Below are 18,598 nucleotides of genomic sequence, written 5' to 3'. Positions count from 1 at the left end.
GTCGGTTCCTATATGGGATCTGGCCTTGGTCCTAGAGGCCCTGAAGGCTCATCCCTTTGAACCGCTCGAGACTGTGGAACCAAGGTTCCTTTCGCTAAAAACCGCGTTTCTGATAGCTCTGGCTTCAGTGAAACGCGTGGGGGATCTACACGCGCTCTCAGTGAGCCCGACGTGTATGGAGTTCGGTCCTAATGACTCTAAGGTCATTCTCAGACCGAGGCATGGTTATGTCCCCAAAGCGATCGGCACTCCCTTCAGGGCGCAGATTATCTCCCTCTCGGCTCTGCCAGCATCCGATGAGGGGGACGGTGGCAATATCCTCTGCCCTGTCAGGGCATTGAGGGTTTATGTCACACGCTCCGCCGCCTTCAGGCGTTCTGAGCAGCTATTTGTTTTGTTTGGTGGGCGCACTAAAGGTCTCGCCTCCTCGAAACAGACCCTGTCCAGGTGGATAGTGGACGCGATTGCAACTGCATACGCTTCCAAACACCTGCAGTGCCCGCTAGGTGTCAGAGCACACTCCACCAGAGGCATGGCCTCTTCGTGGGCTTGGGCCAGAGGGATTTCCATCCACGATATCTGTATGGCGGCAGGCTGGGCCTCCCCGTCTACGTTCGTGAGATTTTACAATCTGGAAGTTCCTGCCTTACAGGCGAAAGTGTTATCAGTTCAATAGGGCCGTTGGTTCTGCCCAGGGATTCTGCGCAGACATAGCTCACATACTGGTAGTAAGTTCGGTACTAGGCTCATGTGAATTTGAAGGAGACCGGCGGTGCCGTTCCCTCATTTACGAGACGAGCTGTTGTGAGTTTGAAGGTGACCGGCGGTGCCGTTACCTCACTCATATAACAAGATATTGTGAATTTGAAGGCGACCGGCGTTGCCGCTCCCTCATTCATGAGACAAGGTGTGGTGAATTTGAAGGAGACCGGCAGGTGCCGTTCCCTCATTCATGGGACAGGGTGTTGTAACCACCCGTCGTAAACCACCCGTCAGTTCGAATGAAGTGTCTGTATATGTGGTGGCCCGTTTTCCTTACCGGCCACCCTGCCCGAGCAGTGTTATGGTCCCCGGTTCCCTGGGATACATATGCTGTATGCGAGGCGCGCACGGCGTTGACAATATGTTCCCGTAGCATAAGGAACTTACGCAATACGAGAGAACCTCTCGTAAGAGAACGATACTCGGTTACTTAACGTAACCTCGGTTCTCTCTAGAAGAGGGAACGAGTATTGCGTTCCTTGCCGTGCGCCCCGCGGGCTTTTACGCTTCAGAACTACGAAAATCGAATATGCAGCCCGTGAGCCCTGCTTATATACACGTGGCCACGCCCCACCTGTAGGCAAATGAAGCCAGGTGGGCGCGAAGCGCCCTCATTGGTCGCCACGTCACGCGGGCTCACCGATAGGCTGCTGCAGTTGCCAGCAGAGCAGCCAATAGCACGCTGGAATAGCCTGCTATGGTCTGCCAGGCTGCCGCACTGCGTTGACAATGTTACAAAATTAAGGATAATTTTGGGGTTTTCAGAAATCTCGAAGAAAGAATACTTTCCCGTAGCGTAAGGAACTTACGCAATACTCGTTCCCTCTTCTAGAGAGAACCGAGGTTACGTTAAGTAACCGAGTATCGTTATGTGGTGTAAACGCGTCCCTGTGTGTCTGTGAATTTAAACAGAAAAAACTAACACAAATGAATGTGTATCAGTGTGTATTGGATCATGCATTCGGTCTTAAAGTGACAGCAGCCTAATTATCCATCTCTCGATAATTAATTCAAATAAATGCTATAGTTCATTCATTCTAATAAATGTAATCTAAAGGCCTGTGCACACTGGGATGATTATCATGTGCGATTATCGCCAGCGTTTTTCGGTGTGTCTTTGTGTTCACACCTGAGCCTTTTCCACTGGCGATGCGCCGAGTGAACGTGCACATTCAGTAGATGATGGCGCTCCCGGTACACTAGATGGCGCTGCGCCACTTTACGCTTCTGACACTCGCTTGTCACGCAGAAGAAGAAGAGAGACAGTATTTACCATAGACATACATAATAAAGGCTAGATGTCTCGTCCGCTGCTGGCCAATGGAGGTCGACGTCCGCCCCTGGCAGCCATCTTGTCTCAGTCAGCTCGCTCACTCATTGTGTTTTAATGTTGCATGCACTTTTTAAATAACCATAACTTGCTAAATTTTCTACTGATTTTCAAACTGTTTGGTTTGTTATAAACGTCAGAGATGTAGTTATGACACTGCACACTTATGAATAATAATTCATAATTTGTTCAAGCCTCCAGAATTATAGCCACATTAATAACGTTTGTAAGAAACCAAACCATTTGTAAATCCATTCAGATTTCAGCGAGATAAGAGTATTTGTGTTCAGATCACTCGCTCACATCAGGAGCCCGCCAGAAAGCTTGCCTGTGACAAGATGGCCGCCGCTGATGACGTTAGAGACTCTGCCGCAAGACATCTAGCCTTTATTATGTATATCTATGGTATTTACGTGCTTGCCAAAACCATTCCCACACTTTTGCTAACTGGCAAGCAGCATTAGCAGCTCATTTTCTTTTGTCTACTTACTTTCGCTCTATCGTATCAATGTGTGCTCGGCGAGACCATTTTGTGCTTGAGCGCCACCAAGTGGTGTTTTACTGTAACTTCAGCAGCTCCAGGCACGTCAACTAAAGCACCGATCTCATTGGTCGGAAAGTCAAAACAAATAAAATGACGCTTTTCCGCCTGGCGTTTTGCTCGTTGGTGTGCACACTCGGGGCATCAGCGTTAGCGCTTGGCTGATGCGCCCGCCATAGTGACAACAGCCAATCACACGTCTGCTCTGGGGTTGCATGAACGCAATTGGCTAGCGTCTGCTCTAGGGTATTTGCATAGGGTGATCTGATTGGATGACGCCTGTATCGGTATCGGCACTAAAAAATCAATTTCGGTCGACCCCTAGTTTGAATTAATACATTCAAATATATAGTAAAGTGTAATTTATTCCTGTGATCAAAGCTGAATTGATCATCATTACTCCAGTCTTCAGTGTCACATGACCCTTCACTAATCATTCTCACATGAGGATTTATGATTATTATCAGTTCATATTTCTGTGGAAACCGTCATACATTTTATTCTTCAGGATTTTTTTTGATGAACAGAAAGTTCAAAAGAGCAGAAGTTATTTGAAATCAATCTTTTGTTGCGTAAAATAATTAATTTCTTAAAAAAAAAAAAAATCTTACAGACCCCAAACCTTTGGCTATAATGTTATAATCATAATTCCACTCAATGATCCATAATACCAATAATAAATACAAGGTTTTTTCCCTTTCTTTCATTCTTCCGGTTGTCCTTCTGAGTTCTGACCTGTACTTTGGTCACACTCATGTGTGTTGACTGACCTAGAGGCACTGAATCCGGCTGGTTTTGACTCCTGACGGCTGATCCCAGAACATTTCCAGGTCTGCTCCCGAGAGACGATCCTCTGCTGCGGGACACATCTGATGCCTGAGACAACACAACACATGAGCGGGTGTGACAGGGCCCAAACGCTGCTAAATCATCCGGCCAATCACAGGAGTTCTGCTATTGAACTGAAGCACACAGACATCACTACAGCTCTCTGAAGCCTCGCCTTATTTGCATAGGGGAGAGCGGACACAATCTAACGCTTTAAGACTTTCTCAGTTTGTGTAAATCCACTTGGGGTTCAGAGTATTTATTGTTTCCCACATTAATTGCACACATGTCTAGTATAATTATGTGGTTTTGTTTCATTAATACAGTGTTTACTTTTTTCTTGATTTACCCCGAAAAAATGGAAGTGAAATGTGACAACATGCCCCATAGGTTGAGTACATGATAACATGACCAAATAACAGCTTAAAATGTTGCCTGATAAAATCAAAAAAATATACAAGACAAACTAAAATATTTTGTCAACAAAATAAAATGATTAACTTTTTAAAATAAAATAATGGCATTTTTTGAATCCTTAAAAATATACTCATTTTTGAGTTTGACTACAAACTAGGGCTGTCAAAAGATTAATCACGATTAATCGCATCCAAAATAAAAGTTTGAGTTTACATAATATATGTGTGTGTACTCTGTTAATTATTATTTATATATAAATACACACACAAGCATGTATATGTTTAAGAAAAAAATATTATTTTTATATATAAAACATTTATATTTATATATATATTATAGATTATATAAATGTATATACATGCAAATATTTCTTAAATATATACATGAATGTGTGTGTATTTATATATAAATAATAATTAACAGTGTACACACACATATATTATGTAAACACAAACTTTTATTTTCGATGCGATTAATCGCGATTAATCTTTTGACAGCCCTACTACAAACACATGGTTAAATACAGCTATACAGTTCAAAACATAATAATAATGAATCATTTCTGAACATTAACTCTCAGTCATTATTCACCCTTTTCTCATGGTTTCTCAAAAGAATTCATAAAAGTATAGAATATAATGGCATATTTCTAATAGGGGCTCATGTGTTTACACACACACCATCTGCACAACTGGGATGTAAATCGCGGCTCGTGTGTTAGATCAGCATTAAACAACATCTCAACTGTTAAATAACAGATATAAGATTACAGTAATATCGGATTTGTCTTATTTTATATAAACACAAAAAACAGAGATGAAAACTAAACGTAAGTAAGAAATGTACTTTTGCTATGGTTAAATGCATGTTCAGTGATATCTTCCAGAGATTTTTTTAATTTTGGCGCTATTTTTTCTCTAAATAATGTTGATATGGCAACTAGTATACACTAAGTTTTGTCATTCTGGCATGTGTGGAAAGTGTTAAAACATGCGTGTTACAACTAACCCCGCGCTCCCCTATGCCTTTCCTGCTAATATTTTATATTATGGCATAGACGTTTGTGGAAGTAACATCTGGACTTGAATCAGTATTAATCAGTAGTATCAAGAGCAGCGTTCTCTGTTACATATGAGAATATGAGCTTTGTAACTTTGCAGGGCTCTTTAAAGAAATCTGAAAACATGCAATATGTTGAGTGTGTGTGTGTTGCACCTCTCCAGCGCTGTAGCTGCGCAGTCTCTGTAAGTGTTGTCTGTGTGTGAGGTGGTTGGGCAGGCGTCCGTTCTGAAGGGGAATCCTGGGGTCAATGAAGGTCGTGGCCCGACTGTTGTGGTCCACGAAGAATGACTAAAGCAAAACACACACACACACACACACGTCATTAAAGAGATAGTTCACCCAAAAATGAAAATTCTGTCATTAATTCCTCACCCTCATGTCGTTGGACACCCGTCAGACCTCCGTTCATCTTCAGACACAAATGAAGATATTTTAGTGTAAATCTGATGCTCTGAAAGGCTTCAGATTGGCCTCCATTGGCATTCAGTACATTTACACTCACAAGACCCATAAAAGGCACTTGTTACAAAGTCCATCTCACCACAGTGACTCTACAATAATTTTACGAAGCGACGACAATAGTTTTTGTGCGCAAAAAAAAATCTAAATAACGCCTTTATCCAGCTTGTTCTTGTCTTCCGTGTGTGTCTCCACGACGCATGCGTGAGAATATGAGCAGATCCGGCGTTCGGGAATCCATGAAATACACACTTTAACCCCATTTTGAGAACTACACCGAGACCTAAAGCACGATCAGTGTAGAATTCAACAGCTTAGACACGCGCGTCTTCCTCTGCTTGTAAACAAATCTCTTCTGGGTTATGTGTCCGAACGCCGGATCTGCTCATATTCTCGCGCATGCGTCGTGGAGACACACACGGAAGACAAGAACAAGCTGGATAAAGGCGTTATTTAGATTTTTTTTTGCGCACAAAAACTATTGTCGTCGCATCGTAAAATTATTGTAGAGCCACTGTGGTGAGATGGACTTTGTAACGACGTTTTTAGTGCCTTTTATGGGTCTTGTGAGTGTAAATGTACTGAATGCCAATGGAGGCCTATCTGAAGCCTTTCTCAGCATCAGCTTTACACTAAAATATCTTCATTTGTGTCTGAAGATGAACGGAGGTCTGACGGGTGTCCAACAACATTAGGGTGAGGAATTCATGACATAATTTTCATTTTTGGGTGAACTAACCCTTTAAAGGGATAGTTCACCCACAAATGAAAATTCTGTCATCATTTACTCACCCTCAAGTTGTTCCAAACCTGTGTGAGTTTCTTTGTTCTGCTGAACACAAACAATGATATTTTGATGAATGTTTATTACAAGGCAGAGAGAGCAACCATTGACTACCATAGTATTTTTTTCCCTACTATGGTAATCAATGGTTGTTCTCTCTACTTGGTCACAAACATTCTTCAAAATATCAACGTTTGTGTTCAGCAGAGCAAAGAAACTCACACAGGTTTGGAACAACTTGAGGGTGAGTAAATGATGACAGAATTTTCATTTGTGGGTGAACTATCCCTTTAAGCCTATTCTACCCATCACTGCTACTGGAGTGTGTGTCTGAGGAGTGTGTAAGCCTCACCTTGCCCTGCGGGTCTGTCTTGATCTCCCATCCTCTGGGCAGCTCCAGCTGAGTGTCTGCGAACTTGTTGAGGAAAGTGACGAGGTCGCGGTTGTGTTGATATCGCTCAAAGTTTCGCGCGTCTCTCCGTATTTTCAGAATCATGTGCTTCAGACACGTGCTGTTGGTGAACATCCGATATGCACCCTGAGGGGAGAGAGACAAACAAATCAATACATAGCAGTTATAAAAATATCTTATAAATGAAAGAATGACCTGCCCCATTATTATTTATCCTGCTTTGTTATTTATTAAAGGGTGTCTAATGCTATTTCATGCATTCTGACTTATTGACACTGTTTAAGAGCTGATTCTCATGATAAACATGGACAGAAAACACAAGTATGATAGAGTATTTCTGTGCCCTATACACTCCTTCAGGATTCAAACAAGTTTCAGGTTTTTTTTCAGAGTATGGCCCTGTATGACATCATAAAGGGTGGAACTCCTTATATGGACACTTCTCCCGGATGAGCACACACACACACACACACACACACACACACACACACACACACACACACACACACACACACACACACACACACACACACACACACACACACACACACACACACACACACACACACACACACACACACACACACACACACACACACACACACACACACACACACACACTCACACACACACACACACACACACACACACATCACCCAGAGCGAGAGCAAGAGATTACATTTGATTACTTAATTCGGTTGTTAAACACTGTTTAATTCGTCTGTATCTTTGCTGTATTGTGTGTATTTGTGCTATTGATCATAATTTGATTATTTGTTCTGTCAAATGTCATATTTGGGTTTCAAGAAGCAGAATATTGGCTCAGTCTGCATGTGACAATCATATCAATGCATGATATGGTGTGTTATCAAACCACACACACACTGGGATCGTGATTATTCAATCAATGCCTGGTGTTTATGAGCAGAAACTGAAGCAGAATAAAGAGAGCTCGACAGAAACACACACAGAGATCCGCACAGATCCACTTCTCCCTCCGCACGCTTTATCTCTGACGTGTTAATGTCTGTTATCTGTCTCCTCTTCAGCAGGGGAGCTTATGTGATCAATAAAGAGGGAATCTGCAAATAGTTCAGTCGATATCAGCCTTCAACTAAAGTGCAATGCTTGTGGACAGTGTCAGTTATCAAGAGCTCGACTGATTCCGGGAACTTCCTCACCGTGTCTGGATCAGAGGTGGACAAATCACACACAACTCCATTACTCGAGTGAAAGTAAAAGTACCACTCGTCAAATATTACTCCGTTACAAGTGAAAGTTGTAAAAAACTATTTTTACTTTAGAAAAAGTACAGAAGTACTTGTTTTTAAAAGTACTTAAAGGGTTAGTTCACCCAAAAATGAAAATTCTGTCATTAATTACTCACCCTCATTAATTGGACACCCGTCAGACCTCCGTTCATCAAAAAAAAAAAAAACTTTTAAAGAAGAAAAAAAATCATCCACTGACTTGCAAAGCTGCTACAGAAATGACTTTTGACTTTGAGGACCTTGATAGAAATGTAGTGGAGTAAAAAGTACGATATTTGTCTTTCAAATGTAGTGAAGTTAAAGTAAAAGTTCCCCTAAAAAATAATACTTCAGTAAAGTACAGATACTCAAAAAGTGTACTTAAGTACAGAACTCAAGTAAATGTACTTGGTTACTGTCCACCTCTGGTCTGGATACACTGGAGCAAATAAAGACACGCGTAAACACATTCAACGGAAACCCAGAGAACAGGGAACGCTCTGGGAAAGTTATGAACAAACGCTCTTCAACAATAAACGTTCATTCAAAGTTCTGCGGCCTCATTTATAACCGCTGCGTGCAAAACAGGCCCATTTTAACATAAGATGTGATTTAGACAAACTTTACAAGAGAATGTGCGCAGTTGGCCAGTGGAAAACATTGAGAAAAACGTTATATTATTTTAATTTATTTATTCAAGGATAGGCTCCTGAATGATTTGAATTAATGTAATGTGACGGCATATCCGTATCTCATCTTTTCCTCATGTCTTGTACCGTTAAACATGTGTCATGTGGATGAATATGCATATGCAAATGATATGCAGATGAGGATATGCACAGTAAAACTAGGCGTTGTAGCTCCATTTATGGTTATTTCTGTGAGGAGATGCATGTACGCACATCTGGTTCTGGTATAAACTTTCCGTAGATTAATAATAATGCTCTCAAAGCATAAGCACAGAAATGTTATTTATGCATCATTCATGGAACATTTTAGTTGGTTTAATTGTTTTTTAAACATTACTTTTTCCAGAGAGTAACTTTCCATAATTCTTGCACAATGATCAAGTGGAGAAAATGTGTTTTCTAACATAAACAAGAAACGTTTTAGGAACGTTAGCAAAACGTTCTTAGAACATATTTTTGTTAGTTCAATAGTTTGTCAGTTATTAGTACAGGAATGCACAGGGCCGCCGCTAAGGGGGGGAAGTTAGGACGATTCTAAGGGCCCACACACTTTTGGGGCCCCCAGAGATTGGTTTATTAGCAGTAACAGTACTAGTAGTAATGTATTATAAATGTATAATCTACCAAAGATTTATAAATATAAAAAAGATGGCTTATTTCCGGCAAAATCCAGCAAAACGCATGAACTGCTCACGCTCAAATCCCACTCCGACATGAAGTTTCTCTGTACTTTAATTGTTGCAGCCATTAAGGAATTTATTTTATATTTATGTTGAAATATTATAATGTTATTTTTTATGTCCATGTTGTCAATCTGTTTCGATTATGAAAAGTGAACAGCCTGAGATAGGACACATAAGATGCGCAATGCCAGGAGACATTGAGTGGGTCAAACATGATTGTGACCACTTCATTAAAGGGTTAGTTCACCCAAAAATGTAAATTCTGTCATTAATGACTGAGCCTCATGTGGTTGGACACCCGTCAGACCTCCGTTCATCTTCAGACACAAATGAAGATATTTTAGTGTAAATCTGATGCTCTGAAAGGCCTCCATTGGCTCAACTTTACACTCTCAAGACCCTTAAAAGACACTAAAGACTAAAGTTACAAAGTCCATCTCACTACAGCAGCTCTACAATAACTTTATGAATCGGCGAGAATATTTTTTGGGCGCAAAAAAACCCTAAATAACGACTTATATAGTGATGACGATTTCAAAACACTGCATCATGAAGCTTCGAAGCGTTATGAATCAGTGAGTCGATTCAGCGGTTTGGAGCGTTATGAATCAGTGAGTCGATTCAGCGGTTTGGAGCGTTATGAATCAGTGAGTCGATTCAGCGGTTTGGAGCGTTATGAATCAGTGAGTCGATTCAGCGGTTTGGAGCGTTATGAATCAGTGAGTCGATTCAGCGGTTTGGATCGCCAAATTTCGAATCATGATTCGACTCACTGATTCATAACGCTTCGAAGCTTCATGATGCCGTGTTTTGAAATCGTCATCACTATATAAGTCGTTATTTAGGGTTTTTTTGCGCACAGAAACTATTCTCGTCTCTTCATAAAGTTATTGTAGAGCCGCTGTAGTGAGATGGACTTTGTAACTTTAGTCTTTAGTGTCTTTTAAGGGTCTTGAGAGTGTAAAGTTGAGCCAATGGAGGCCTTTCAGAGCATCAGATTTACACTAAAATATCTTCATTTGTGTCTGAAGATGAACGGAGGTCTGACGGGTGTCCAACCACATGAGGGTCAGTCATTAATGACAGAATTTTAATTTTTGGGTGAACTAACCCTTTAAGTTTTGTTTTGTAGAAATTGTATCTTAATTTTAATCAATCTTTCATCAGCCAATTGGGGCATTCTGGGTTGAGCAAGCAGAGCTTAAATGGTCAGTATATTTAAATTGCAGACAGATTTGGGATAGCTAGGTTGGTGTGGTAGAGGGCCCAACATCATATTCTTTCATAGGGCCCAAAATTGCTGGCAGCGCCCCTGGGATACACATGCATGAAGCGTCTCATCGTGACTCACGTAGTTGGCGTGGAGGACGGTGAAGAACTCTGGGTGTGTGACGAACTTGACGGCGGGACACTGGAGCAGCAGCGTGACGTTCAGAGCGCCTTCTCTCCGCTGATCTACACACAGGCACAAACATCCACAGTCACCAACACACATTCACAGAGTTGGACGAAGTACACAACTCCATTACTCGAGGGAAAGTAAAAGTACCACTCGTCAAATATTACTCCGTTACAAGTGAAAGTTGTAAAAAACTATTTTTACTTAAGTAAAAGTACAGAAGTACTTGTTTTTAAAAGTACTTGAGTATCAAAAGTAAATTTCCTTTTTTTATGTCAATGCATTATTTTATTATTGTTGCATTGTTGCATGAATGCACGCTATGCCATCATGGTGGTTTAAGCCAGTCAGTGATGCTCAATCCAACATGCTAGCATCAACCACCTTAAACTAATGAAATACTTATATAAAAGTTACAAAGCTTTTTACAAAGCTGCTGTCACTTTAAGACAGAATGCACAAATCCTACACACTGATACACATCCGATATTCCCCCAACTGTTTACATTCACTTAAGACATAATCAACTTTGTTTACGTGAATACTTTCCAAAATTAGAATTTTGCCATTTTGTGTGTATTGGTCTGTTTAAGTGCGAATTTTTTTTTTTTTTTTTTAACTTATTTTTAAAGCTCTATTCAGTGCTAGTGCTCTGGCATCTGAGAGGCACAAAAAACCAGACTGAACTGAGCTCTTTCATCATGCTTTTTCAGATTCATCCATATTCATCAGGTGTATGCCAACTAAACTAATATTTAATCATTTCAGAAAACTGAAACCTACTTTCTAAGTATGGCCATGGGTGCACACAACTGCACAGAGGAACCGTCTTCTTCTATTTTTGCTATAAACTGATTAATGTTGATTAATGTCCACTGACTTGCAAAGCTGCTACAGAAACGACTTTCGACTTCGAGGACCTTGATAGAAATGTAGTGGAGTAAAAAGTACGATATATCTCTTTCAAATGTAGTGAAATTAAAGTAAAAGTTTCCCTAAAAAAATAATACTTCAGTAAAGTACAGATACTCAAAAAGTGTACTTAAGTACAGAACTCAAGTAAATGTACTTCGTTACTGTCCACCTCTGCACATTCATCAACACCGCCTCAGTCCATGGGAGCATTTATCACCATCACCACATCTTTCAAATCAAATGAATTATTATCTCACTCAAACACAAACACCAGCAAAACTCAATTTGCCACTTTGGGTACACTGATTGGGATTTGCTACATTTCTACAGTTCTGAAATATTCTTAAAGATGCAGATAGAGACATTTGAAGATAATAAACACACAATCGCGACGATGTATGGTTTGTCTGTGTTCTTTATACCATGTTGGGTGAATTCATAATAGATTATATTTATAATGCAATGCTAATCGACATATTTGTCAATATGCAGAATATTGTAAAATGATATATTTTCTGTCTGATTTTTTGATCTGAAGCCAAAGACCACAGAAGGTTATTTAAAACATTCCACTTGTGATATAAAGTAATTTTGGAGAACAAACATGGTTTTAATCTTTATTGTATTTTGATTGTGTGCTAAGCTAACATGCTAGCTAGCCAATGCACCTGCCACCTGGGCAAATACGTTATTTTTATTAATAATTTTGAATAGACTGAAAAGAAAAACCAACTGAAATGTTTCTATTGTCAACAACGGCATTTGAGGCACTTTAGAAGGTGAAGTGAGAAGTTTGATCATAAATGAGGTTTGAATAGAACAGTTTGAATAGAGTCGTCAGTGATTACAATGAAGACAAAAGAATAATTTAATAAGAGCCATAACCAGGCCAGAGAGGTGTGAAAGTGTTCTGGGGAGACTGAAACTGAATGGGCAGTTTGCACCTCAAAACGATAGAGACAATAAACTGAATGGTAGCTCAGAAGATATGGCAATAAACATCAGTTAACATTTTAGAGAAATCTCAAAATAAAATCATATGACATGATCTTGAAAAACATTTCATAAAATTCAGAGTTTTAGACTTATCATCTTCAGATTTGAAATATAACATGGTCAGACATGTGGCTTCAGCTGTAGTGCACTTCTAGATTGCTAAAATGCCAACTTTAATTTTATTTTCATAAAGATATTTCATACAAATATATTTTTTTAATAACGTTACAAAACTTTGAAGCTTATTATAGCTATTTTTGATTATGAAAATAATTATAATTTTGAATTTACAGTAAACTGCCAAGTGTCTGCTTTCAAATGACGCCATACTTATGATTTTAGTGCAAAGGAATCATTAACTGTAACGGTTTTAGTCTGATTATGCCATTTCTTAGGATTTTTTCAAAAGCAGGGGTGCAGGCTAACAGGTTAAAATACATTTAAAACACATTTACATGCAGATGAAATCCTAGAAAGGTGTTAGTCTTAAAATTTCAGTATCATCTATAGGCCTACTAATGGGAAAACTTGCAATGCGAACATGCATCATGTGATATTTACTGCAGTGAATTATAAAGGAAACTTTACATTATGGGCCGTATTTCACTGATCTGAGCTCACGGCGCAGGAGCTCTTAGCTCATGTCTGAATCCAAAGGGTTGGAGAACAGATGAGCAGTGCATTTGATATTTAAACAACGAGGAGCTGGACGTGAACATGAGAACTGCGTCCGGCTGAGGCTAGCATTGTATAATGCTCCTGTTGTTAGTGTTTTTATTTAGCTCATTGTTTTACGATTAACAAAGTGTGTTTGTTGGGTGCTTTGCAAGTTTTGAGGAAGAATGAGCTGATTTGAGACATGAATTAAGTGTTTTAAGGCAGTTTGGATGTGAAATTTGCAGCTGTGTTTTGAAAAAGTGACCTAAGTATTGAGAAATGTGTCCTCGTGATTGTAAATTTATACCAAGTGCAAATAGCATGCCTTGTTGGCAAGTGCTACTCGCACTAGCTCCGCCTAACAATGCCTGTTTGGGCCAAACAAGATTAAAAAAAGACCTGCATATTTCAACATCTTCAGTGGTGCAGTCAGGTTTGAAGATCTTGGTTTTGACGCGATCGACCCGGGTTCGAATCTGCCTTTTGCAGAGCTCACTCTTCTCCCTTTTCCCATCACACATCACATCAGAAAGGCATTTACTTTCAATAAAAATTAAGAAAATGTTCTAAAAGTGGAAATAAAGTGCCTAAAGAAACAATAATAAAAGCATTGATTGGGTCAGTGTAGAGAGGGCTTTTATTGTCCCATCAAGGCGGCATCCATTTCATAATTGTAATAAATTAGGGCTGTCAAAAGATTAATCGCGATTCATCGCATCCAAAATAAAAGTTTGTGTTTACATAATATATGTGTGTGTACTCTGTTAATTATTATTTATATATAAATACACACACATTCATGTATATATTTAAGAAATATTTGCATGTATATACATTTATATAATCTATAATATATATAAATATAAATGTTTTATACATAAAAATAATATTTTTTTCTTAAATATATACATGAATGTGTGTGTATTTATATATAAATAATAATTAACAGAGTACACACACATATATTATGTAAACACAAACTTTTATTTTGGATGCGATTCATCGCGATTAATCTTTTGACAGCCCTAATTTAAATATAATAATTTACACTGTTATTATCGCATCCTGTTGATTTACAACAATACTGAGGTGCAAATAGTGTGTATCTGTCAAAATAAAGTATAAATTGCATCTAATTATTATTTACACATATTGCAAAGAACTGCTACTTTCATATGGTGTAAATAGAATCTAGTTGCTATTTATAGCCGCTGCCTTGTAAAAAACTGTAAGCTTGTTTTTTTGTGCAAATGTAAAAGAAACTTGTAATGAATGAATGAATGCATCTGAGTTGATGCTTATCTTCAGTCTACTGGTTTCTACAAGCATCTCACCTTCTGGATCAATTATAAATGGAGATTCATACATTTTTAAGTTGAAATTAAAAATCTATGATACATGATCTGTTTCCAAACGCAGCGTCTGAAGAGGCCGACCTGCAGCTTGCGGTGTGGATTCGGTGTCGGCGTCTCCAGCGGAGTTTCTCTCGGGCCCGCGGATGGCCGGCTCGTCTTCAGTGGCCATCGTCCTCTGGATGTTCTGATACCTGCGCACAAAACAACATCAGCGCTCCTGAGGAAAGCATTACCTGAGAACACTGGCTTAAAACAACTCAAGATGCAGACAGAAATGTCATATCCCTGGTCTCTAGGAGGGAGATGATCTGGCCTTTTCACCGTCTGTTCATTGTCTCTGTCTGCTTACACCTTATCTTATCTATGTATCATCTTTTTATAACTCTTTTAGTTTCATCATTTTATTCTTAACTCTCTTTACATCTGTTGATTATTATTTTTGGTTAGGGCTGTCTGACTGGAAGAGATTGGGAAAGGAGAGCAGTGTGCTTCGCTTCATTCCGCTTGTGAAGAGTGAGGCATAATTATACTACGGGTTAATGGTATAAGAAGTCGCTGATAGCATCGTGACGCGCTAAAGGTAAAACGGTAGCAGACTGTGCAAAGAAAAATCCAGGAGACATTGCGAACCTGCTCCATCTCTTCCCTCTCAGATAGGGGTAACCCGAATTTAGAGAATCAGGCTGTTAGGGATATATTTATCATCTTTTTATTCTTCTTATTTCACTTTAACTGTTTTAATTATCCTTTTTATACATGGTATTTGTATTTCTTATGCATATGTTATCACTATTTTAATTCCTTTTCTATGTAAAGCACTTTGAATTACCATTGTGTATGAAATGTGCTATATAAATAAACTTGCCTTGCCTTGCTTGTTTTCATTTGATAACTGTAATTCATTTGTTTAATACTGTCTTGAAAACATATCAATCAAAATGAATGGAAGGATAATTTTTTTTGTTGCATATTGTTTAAAGATAACAACACAATCATAGTGTCACAATCACCAGTGAGTGTGCCCGTGATTACCACCTGAGGGCACTCCACCCCTGACTGTCACTCCATCAAGGACTACATCTCCCATAATCCTTTGCCCGGACTCATTAGCACTCACTGTTTACACCTGTGTCTCATTTCCCTGTCATTCAGTCATTCATTGCGAAGTCTTGTTAGTTGTATCACTGCATTTCTGAGCGTTTCCCTGGTTTCTTGTCTGAAGGCTCTGGGCTGGTGGCAATCTTCTCCAAAGACACAGGCTCGGCGGCCATCTTGTCCGAGGACACTGGCTCGGCGGCCATCTTGTCCGAGGACACTGGCTCGGCGGCCATCTTGTCCGAGGACACTGGCTCGGCGGCCATCTTGTCCGAGGACACTGGCTCGGCGGCCATCTTGTCCGAGGACACTGGCTCGGTGGCCATCTTGTCCGAGGACACAGGCTCGGCGGCCATCTTGTCCGAGGACACAGGCTTGGCGGCCATCTTGTCCGAGGACACTGGCTCGGCGGCCATCTTGTCCGAGGACACTGGCTCGGCGGCCATCTTGTCCGAGGACACAGGCTCGTTGGCCATCTTGTCCGAGGACACTGGCTCACCGGCCATCTTGTCCGAGGACACAGGCTCGGTGGCCATCTTGTCCGAGGACACAGACTTGGTGGCCATCTTGTCCGAGGACAAAGGCTCGGCGGCCATCTTGTCCGAGGACAAAGGCTCGGCGGCCATCTTGTCCGAGGACAAAGGCTCGGCGGCCATCTTGTCCGAGGACACAGGCTCGGCAGCCATCTTGTCCAAAGACACAGGCTCGCAAAAATGTTTGTCCTCTTTCCCAACTGTTGCTGCGTCCCAATTCGCATACTATTCGTACTAAATAGTATTCGAAAAAAAAATTTGTATGTCCCAAATCGTAGTATGTTGAAAAGAGTATTCCAAAGATTCCCGGATGGTCGACTATTTCCGGTCAGAATTCAAAGTGCAGATCGATGCGCACTCTAACGGCTGATATCGCCCACAACCCATTGCGAGAACTACAAACGCGGATAAAAAGTGTAAAAAAAACTACAAACATGACGGTTACGCGAGTCTGCCGGTTAAGTGGAGAGGATTAGATAAAGGGGCTTGAGTGAGCAATTATCAGTATTTAACCTGACGAAAAGATATTTATTCAATGTTAGCCACATTATATTTCACCTGCAGCAGCATTGAGAACTTTTGTAATGATACGTTTGGCCATTAATTTGCAAACACATGAGAGGAGTCTCTACATTAAAGACCCACGAATGGCAGATCAACGAGCGACTGCATTTCTCTCCGATACGGTAGGAAATTAAATTGAATGTGGAGGATTAGAACTGTGACGATGATTGACAGGGCAGTTTAAACGGTGACGGGACTCACGTAACTAAGCAACAGAGTCCGTTAAAGATGACGAAGTAGTACGTCCCAAAGCTTGCATACTTTTCTGCTACACACTCAAAAGTATGTACTTTTTCTTAACAAAAAGAGTACATACTTTTAGGACGTAGTATAAGTAGGCGAATTGGGACGCAGCCTGTGTCTTTGGAGAAGATGGCCGCCAGCCCAGAGCCTTCAGCCAAGAAACCAGGTTCAGAAATGCTGTGATACAACTAACAAGACTTCGCAATGAATGACTGAGATCACCAGGCTATTATAGGGTGAAGTGAACAGGGAAATGAGACACAGGTGTAAACAGTGAGTGCTGATGAGTCCGGGCAAAGGATTATGGGAGATGTAGTCCTTGATGGAGTGACAGTCCGGGGTGGAGTGCCCTCAGGTGGTAATCAGGGGCACTCTCATTGCTGATTGTGACACATAGCTTATTTTTACATGAATATTAAAGCTTATGTTTTTTATAAATCTCAAAGATGCATAAAAAAGTTACTTATTAACAACAACGTTCAAAAGTTTGGGGTCGATAATAAAAAAAAATGCTCACTTCTGCTCACTAAACCTGCATTATTAGATCATAAATCCAGTAAATCAGTTAAATATTTTCACGGACTTCTGTTTTCCTCTCTGTTGCCTTGGTTGCCATGGTTTCCAGGAATGTTTGCATTTGTTGCCATAGTTACTCATTGTTTGATTGATTAGTCCCACCCATAGATATGTATACGTAGATGCCCCAGTCGACCTCTCCAGGCACGTCGACGCGCCGCCATTTTAGAATGGTCAACAAACGTCAACACTTCAGATGCTGTCAATCATCACTTGCATAAAAAACAACAGCCTCTGTAAAGCCCAGCGCGATTTAAATTCCCTAAGAAATTGGATCACCTTTCACAGGTGACAATGTGTTGGTTTGTGTTTTCATATTTGAAATAAATGTATTATAATGTATCATTTTGACTCATAATTTATAATTTCCCCTGTTCTTAAAAATGGTTCAAATTCAGGTATGTGATGTTGATAATTTTATGACTTTTTTTAGGATGATTTTTGAGAATTTAAGCTTTCAGATAATACCTATGATGATTACTTAAAACATGGGTTGAATAAATAGGCTATATTAATGTTAATTAAACACATTACTAGCTAATTTATTACTATTTTTTATAATTGATTTACTTTGATGGCTGATTGGTTGATGGTTTATGATTTCTTTGCAATGAACTTGTTTATAATGAGCTCACTGCATTCATTAAAAGTTGAGCAATGTGTCTGTCGGGTTCTCTGACGGTCAATATTAATGAGATTAAGGAAATGTAAAGATCTTTAACCAATATTTTTTAGAATATGCAGAATTATATTATCATTATTAATGATAAACGAAATCCTAACTCATCTGCTCCAGTCTATTGATGTATAGATATTCATTTCATACATGCTTGTGTATAACTACGGTTGCAGACGCACAAACATTCAAATATTCACAAAGCGCGTTCACTACCAGCTTTGACCGTTTCGACAATGGCGGACGGCTAACATATAGCGGCCCAGAGAAACAATCGCTAATGGGGCATCTACGTATACATATCTATGGTCACACCTGTCTCTTGTTGTACTGTAATATACAGAATATAAAAATCTGCTCAAAATGTTTTAA

The 18,598-nt window shown here is 39.8% G+C and overlaps 1 protein-coding gene across 1 annotated transcript in view; it reads right to left on the bottom strand.

Moving 5' to 3' along the window:
• hecw1a (HECT, C2 and WW domain containing E3 ubiquitin protein ligase 1a) overlaps positions 1 to 18,598 on the bottom strand; it is a gene marked incomplete at both ends in the record, with an annotated part of 155,103 nt that overhangs the window by 47,632 nt on the left and 88,873 nt on the right. The window contains 5 exons of the mRNA XM_079805563.1: positions 3,404 to 3,509; positions 5,094 to 5,228; positions 6,536 to 6,721; positions 10,569 to 10,672; positions 14,621 to 14,730. Of these exons, the coding sequence (XP_079661689.1) occupies positions 3,404 to 3,509; positions 5,094 to 5,228; positions 6,536 to 6,721; positions 10,569 to 10,672; positions 14,621 to 14,730 (641 nt within the window). The remainder of the gene's footprint in view (positions 1 to 3,403; positions 3,510 to 5,093; positions 5,229 to 6,535; positions 6,722 to 10,568; positions 10,673 to 14,620; positions 14,731 to 18,598) is intronic.

The sequence above is a fragment of the Gobio gobio genome (genome assembly GCF_949357685.1).
Source record: "Gobio gobio genome assembly, chromosome: 23".
NCBI lineage: Eukaryota > Metazoa > Chordata > Actinopteri > Cypriniformes > Gobionidae > Gobio > Gobio gobio.
The sequence above is the reverse complement of the archived record's forward strand: the minus strand, read 5'-3'. Positions and strand labels throughout refer to the sequence as shown.